Source organism: Zeus faber (assembly GCF_960531495.2).
Source record: "Zeus faber genome assembly, chromosome: 19".
Taxonomy (NCBI): Eukaryota; Metazoa; Chordata; class Actinopteri; order Zeiformes; family Zeidae; genus Zeus; species Zeus faber.
This window is the reverse complement of record NC_137206.1, coordinates 3,109,966-3,116,949: the sequence shown is the minus strand read 5'-3', so window position 1 is coordinate 3,116,949 and position 6,984 is coordinate 3,109,966. Positions and strand designations below refer to the sequence as shown.

The 6,984-nt window shown below is 50.7% G+C and overlaps 1 protein-coding gene across 1 annotated transcript in view; it reads right to left on the bottom strand.

Annotated features, from left to right (window-relative positions):
• Positions 1-1,389: 1,389 nt before the first annotated feature.
• Positions 1,390-6,984, bottom strand: part of mettl4 (methyltransferase 4, N6-adenosine) — a gene marked incomplete at both ends in the record, with an annotated part of 23,501 nt that continues 17,906 nt past the window's right edge. Inside the window, 1 exon segment of the mRNA XM_080020048.1 lies at positions 1,390-1,458. Within this exon segment, the coding sequence (XP_079876174.1) occupies positions 1,390-1,458 (69 nt within the window).

Genomic DNA, 6,984 nt, shown 5'->3' with positions numbered 1-6,984 from the left:
TGCAGCAGCTGTTGTTTGACTGACCAGAGTGAGCCCCCGCCATGGCGATCAGTTCTTGCTTGTGCTGTGTAGAGCACTAGCTTTTGTCGCCATCTCTGGCCTAGTTTCTGAGTTGGGTGGGTTCACTCCTGGCCAGATTGTACTGTTAAACTCACTGACTCAGAACGGACGTGAGCCCACAAGCACGACACCAGAGCAATCAGGTAAGAAATCAAAGTCCACAAAGTTTATTCCCACAAACAGGCAGGGGCCAAAACCAGGAGATCAGTCAGAGAAGGCAAACTTATCCGGCAGGAAACAGGCAGAGAATCTGGGTCCAGGGAATCAGGCAGGGCTTTGGACGGAAGGTACAGGAATCAGGAGGAGGTGTGGAAAAGCTCAGCGTAATGCGGAAGACAATCTGGCAGAGAACATAGGGATAGGACTGGTATTTAAACAGAGGGACTAAGGAGGGACTGGAAAACCAGGCGAAGGGAAGGGAGTGACAGCAAAGGAAAAGGGAGTGGACAGATCTGAAATGACATGGAGGTCAGTGACATGGCTTGAGGGAATGACCAGATGAAAATCAAACATGAAAACAAATATAAATACTGGGAGAACCGGGAGGATTCATGACAATGTGACTTCTTCTGCTCCAGATGCAAGCGATGTACTGTTATCATGGGAGTCGTGAAACTTTGAATAATTCTTTGTCACTGTCACTGTAAGAATGTTTGGGTTTGTCTCTGGATGACGTCGCTGAGAGTCTTGGACTCTGGTTTTCTGCTCGGGGGCCGTCGATGACGTCGTGGGGGAATTGAAGTTTGAAAAGTCTGAAAACATCGATATATTTTACTTGATGAGCCTCTCAAAGGAGTTGTGTCTTTCAAATCCAATGTCTTCTTAATTAATCCCTTCTCCTTCTTTCAGTGTTTATTTAAGAGACCCAGCGTAAGGAGTACCCACCTACCTGGAAACGAGTAGCGTTTTAAATGCATTACACCAATGCCCTGAAGGACCCGCTGGAGCAGGTTACCGCTAATAACCAAACATGAAAACTGTTTCATCAGCCGGTCTCAGCCGTGTTAGGTCCCACGATGGGATTCTTAAATATGATCTTTATTAAAAAGCAGCCCTCGGCTGGTATTCATTAGCATAGATTAATTTTCCTCAGTCAAGTTAAAAAATAACTCCCTGGGTCTCCATTACTCCACAGAGGAATCCCCGGCGGCACCACGGCATCTTTTGCTCTGTAACGTGACCCTGTGATGACAGGGGGACGATGCGAGACGCCGCTCCGGCAAAATAATGAAGCCGAGCACGGGAGCACGGAAAAGAAGGAAGGGAAGACGTCGTGCAGGAGGCTTCCTTTGTGCAAAGACTGGAGAACATTTTGTGCTCACAAAGAGATCAAACGAAGCGCGCCTGGCGTCTGAGAGCGTACGCCTCCCACGTCATCATCACAGTGTGGTTCAGAGGCTGGGTCGTGACCCACGGGTGGGTCGCAGGGGTTCCGAATTGGGTAGATCAGTGTTTAATGCAGAAAAAATGCACAAATCTGCTCCGCTCAGCATTTAAGGACGGGGCGGTTGTCTTTATTAAAAGGTGTAAAAAATGGGAAAAAATGGAATAAAGTTTGGAAAACAGTGATGTGGAAGAGAACAAATGGAAAGTGAATGAATTTAAATTAACTCCCTGTAGTTCCTCCATGTTGAAAACTGATCCCCTTTTCAAACACCGAGGGGGAGTCGAGAGAGCGACGGGGAGGGAGCGAAATAGAGGGAGACAAAGTGAGAGGGAGGGAGGAAGAGTTATTGTGACACTCCTGTTTTAATGGAACCAAACATTTATCAACCTCTAAGAGTCTGATATCCCTCCATCCCTCCATTGCCCATCCCTCCTTCCCTCCATCCTCCTCCTTCACTATCAGTCGCCCATTTTCTAATTTTAGGATCTTTAAGTTCTCTTCCTCTCCCTCACTCTCTCCCTCTCTCTCCCCCTCTCTTCCTCTCCTCCCCCCCTCCTTCCCTCTCTCCCTCCCCCGTCTCTCTCTCTCCCCCCCTCCCTCTCTCCCTGACAAGTCCTTATTGACTCAGTGACACATGCTGCTCTCTGACAGACAGTCTTGTGAAGGGGTGAAGGGATGAATATGGATAAACTCGTCCATCTGTCCGTCGACCATTAGAGATGCCGCACTGAATATCAAGAGCAGGGATCTGATCTTCCCCTTGTTTTGGGAAAGGGATCCACGGGCGGCGGCCATGTAGTGTTTAAAACATTTAAACAGGCTGGTTGTGTCCTGGCATGGGGTGGCGTGGCGATCGATTTCCTTGTCGGCCCTGAGCTCCGTTTGGGCCTCGCTCCCCGGGCCTATTACTGTGTAATCTGGAGAGCAAATATCAGCTGTGAGGGTTCTGACAGACCCTGGAGAGAGAGAGAGAGACAGCGAGAGAAAGAGAGAGAGAGAGAGAGAGAGAGAGAAAGAGAGAGAGAGAGAGAGAAAGAGAGAAAGAGAGATTTTTTTTGATTTTTAAAGCATCTTTATTTTAACATTTTCTCTAGTTCACAGTTACAGACAATACAACAAACACACTTGGTTCACTAACAGAGTCCTACACGTTAAAAACAGACTGGAAGCACAGGTCGTCCTCCACCAGGGAACAGATGGCGTCGTTAAAACACCACAGCTTGATGAAGACGTCCAGACTCTTCATCAGTCTGTGAAAGTTAAAATCAATCAAGACTCTGGCCCTGACCAACGCTACAAACACTCTTCCTAAAACACTCTCCTTTCCCCTCAGTTTGTTCCTCCTCGTGAGGTAGATGGCCATCTTCGCTTCCCCTACTAGAAAATTAAGCAGTCGCCATTTCTCTGCGTTGGCCCTGTAGTATCTAGCCCCAAAAATAAAACAGTTTCTGGACCACTCTTCCTTAAAGAGCTTAAAACTTTCCTTTAAAAGACTAAAAAGCTCTAAAAGTCTGTCGCACTCTGCAAAACAGTGAAACACGGACTCTGGCAGTTTGCAGAATGGACATTCATTTGCGACCGTGGGATTAAAAACAGAAACAAAGCTGTTGACCGCTATGGCTCCATGTAGGACCCTCCATTGGAGGTCCCCCGTCCTTTTCTTGGAGGGAGCTTTGTAAAAACTCCTCCAACACGGCTCCTCCTGTCCCCCCATCTGGAGCCGTCCCCTCCAGACAGTGTCCTGCCGCCCCTCCAGTCCCTTCCTATTTAAAACAACCACACACTCTTTGTAAAAAGCCTTCCCGCTGGCTGTGTGCAGGTCCAGTTCTGCATAACGTGCCCTGTGCAGCAGCTTCCCGGAGGACCCCTCCAGGTTGGGGGTCAGGGTCATCTCCGGGAAGGGATCCTCCGAGTTTGGCTCCTCCGCGCCTTCGCCGTACTCCTTCAGCAGGGCCAGCTCCTCCTCCGTGAGCGTCTCCCTCCACCTCTTGAGCACCAGGTGTACGATCCTGGTGGACCTCACCCCCAGCCGCTCCGCCATGGCCTCGCCGTCCTGCAGGTCGCTCCCCGCCGCCGCCACCACCTGCCTCAGGGTCAGGACCCCCGCCTCCCTCAGGATGCTCCTCAGTCCTGGAGTGGCCCCGTCCTGCACATCCAGCCTGGCTCCTCCGATCACCGGCTCCTCCAGGAGCCAGTGGAGGGAATCTGCGGCCTCCCTTTTCCTGTTCTTAAATAACCCCCATGCTTTAAAAAGCTCCTGGTAAAAACGGGGTAAGCCCGACTTGTTTAGAAGACTCGTGTCCATTAAAAACAACGAGCGGTCAAGTCCCATCCTCCCAGTCCTCTTTAAGACCAAGCCCGCCACGTCCTTCCAAACGTTAAAGTACCCCGTTAACAACTTCTGCACAAACTGTAACCTAAAAGTTGCCACTCTGCTTTTGATGTCCACCACACCGTGCCCCCCTTCCTCTTTAGGCAGAAAGACCCTTTCCTTCCTGACCCAGTGGAAATTCCGCCCCCAAAAGAAGTCTATCAGCTCGGCCTGTATCTTCCTAACTAGCAGGTCTGGTGGTTGGACACAGGCCACTCTGTGCCACAGCTGTGAGGCCACCAGGTTGTTAATAATGAGCGTCCTGCCCCTATAGGACAGCTGTGGCAGTGCCCACCTCCATTTTCTTAGCTTGCCCTGTATCTTTCCTAGCAGTCCTTCCCAATTCTTCCCCACCACACTTTCGCTCCCTAAAAACACTCCCAGATACTTTAACCCATCCCTTCGCCACCGTAAGCCTCCTGGCAGTTTTAAGAGTCCCCCCCTCCATCCGCCCACAGCCAGCGCTTCGCTTTTGCCCCAGTTGACTTTCGCTGCTGATAGCAGCCCAAAGTCCCTGACGATCCCCTCCAGTTTGCTGATTTCGTCCTGTTTCTTTATTAAGACAATGACGTCGTCCGCATAAGCTGATAAAATGTGGCTTCTCTCGAGACCGTTTAGAAACACACCCTCGATGTTCGTCCTTAATTGACACAGCAATGGTTCTATGGCCAGAGAGTACAACATCCCTGAGAGGGGGCAGCCCTGTCTCACCCCTCTACGCACTTTAAAAGGGCCGCTCAGCCCTCCATTAATCTTCAGTATACTCTCGATGTCCTGGTACAAAACCTGGATCATGGCTATCAGACCAGGGCTGAGGCCAAAAGCCTCCAGAGTTTTCCAGAGGTAAGGGTGCTCAACCCGGTCAAACGCCTTTTCCTGGTCTAGCGAAATGAGCCCAGTTTCAATGCCCAGAGAACTAGAGACGTGCAAAATATCCCGAATTAGGGACACATTGTCCAGAATGGACCTACCAGGCACACAGTAAGTTTGGTCCTGATGGACTACCAGGTCCATCACCTCCCTCAGCCTGTTGGCCAGTGCCCTCGACAGGATTTTATAGTCCGTGCACAGAAGGGACACAGGACGCCAGTTCTTGATCTCCTGCAGGTCTCCTTTCTTGGGTAGGAGAGTGATGACTGCCCTCCTGCAGCTGACTGGCAATAACTTATCTTTAAAAACTTCATTAAAAACCATTAAAAGGTCCTCCCGTAACTCCTCCCAGAACTCTTTGTAAAACTCCGCAGGAATCCCGTCGATGCCAGGGGCCTTACCCCCCTTCATGCTCTGCAGGGCCGTGGAAAGATCCTGCAGGGTCAGAGGTTCCCCCAGCACCGCACTGACATCTTCCGGGACCCTGGGCAAATTCCCACAAAAGGAGTAAAACAGTTCTTTTTGCTCCTCGTACTCACTTCTGTACAGCTCTGTATAAAAGTCCACGGCTCTCGTCCGGATCTCCTCCGGCCTCCTGAGCTCCTGTCCCGTGTCTGATCTCAGGGCGTGGATAAACCTGCTCTGCCCGTTGCTCTTCTCCAGGCTAAAAAAGAAACTAGATGGTGCGTCCATCAGTGCTGCGCTCTGGAAGCGAGAGCGGACCAGCGCCCCCTGCGCCTTGGTGCCTAGTAGGTCTGCAAGAGCAGCTCTTTTAGACTTGAGGTCCTTAATGTGATCTCGATTCCCAGTGGGTTCCACTACACCCTGTAGCTCCACAATGTCAGTCTCCAGATCCCTCATAGATCTGGTGATGTCCCGTGTGACATTGAGAGTATACTGCCGACAGAGCTGCTCTATCTCCCTCTTCCCATAGTCCCACCACAGTCTTAAGGAAATAAAATCCTGCTTTCTGTCTCTAAAACCTTCCCAAAAAAACCTAAAAGCATCTTTAAAGTTGGAGTCACATAGTAGGGTGGTGTTAAAATGCCAATATGCGCTTTTGGGCTTTACATTGGCGATAAAAACACGGCAAACAACCAGGGAGTGATCGGTAAAACCAACAGGCACCATTCTACATTCCTTAAAAATGTTAAAATGGTGCTTAAAACAGTAAAACCGGTCTAGTCTGGCCAACGATAAAGAGGTGCCTCTGCAGTGCACCCAGGTGTACTGTCTTTCATCCCCGTTGGTTCTCCTCCACACGTCCGTTAGCTCGTTCTCGCTTGAGAGCAGCCTCATCGCGTTCTGCGATGCTCTGTGCGGCTCACAGTGGTTCCTGTCTAACAGGTCGTTCTCGGTGCAGTTAAAGTCACCTCCTAGAAACAAAAACTCCCCAGTACGAGCTTTGCTTAAAACCCCATTTAAAACTTGCAAAAAAGTGACTCTGTGTGGTCCTGTGGTGGGAGCGTACACATTTATAAAGACAAACTTATGATGCTCAAATGCTGCCCTCACCACCATCAGTCTGCCCTCCACCACCTCCTCCACCTCAAAGGATGCTGGGGCAAAGCTCTTAGAAAAGAGAAGAGCCACCCCACCGCTGGTGGTGCTCTTGTGGCTTAGCACCACCTCCCCCCCCCACTCCCTCTTCCAGTCAGCCTCATTGCCAGAGTCACTGTGGGTCTCCTGCACCAACAGCACATCCAGCCTCTTCTGCTCCATCAGCTCATACAGCAGAGACCTCTTAGCTGCGTCTCTGGCCCCATTCGCGTTCAGCGTGCTGATGTTAAAGTCACTCATTGCAACGGAAAAGGGAAACAGCCCGAACAGCAGCGCCCACCTCCACCTCCTCCCCATCCTCTCCGTTGTTCAGCTCCTTCCTGATCTTCTGCACTATTTTCTTTAACCTGTACACCTCCTGGTCCGTGAACCCTCCTCTCCCCTTACTCCTCATCTGTTGCTGGGCCGCGTTCGCCAGCAACTCCTTGTCTGAGAAAAAATCCTCCACCTTAATCCCTTTCACATTCTTCGTCCTGTGCAGAAACGCTTTTATTTTGCCCACACTGTAGCTTTTTTTGCCCTTTTTCTTCTTTACACCGAGAAAGACCTGCCCCTCACTGTCTGCAGCAGAGTCCTCCTCCATCCAGGACTCTGACTCCGAGCCTCCCTGCTCCACCTCCTGACTTGCCTTCCCCTGGCTTGCTGTCCCTCTCTTCGCCTGAGAGTCTCCTGCCATTTTGTTGGACTTTCTTTTGAGCCGAGGGACTCTCAACCGATCGTCCTCGTCCCCCATCTC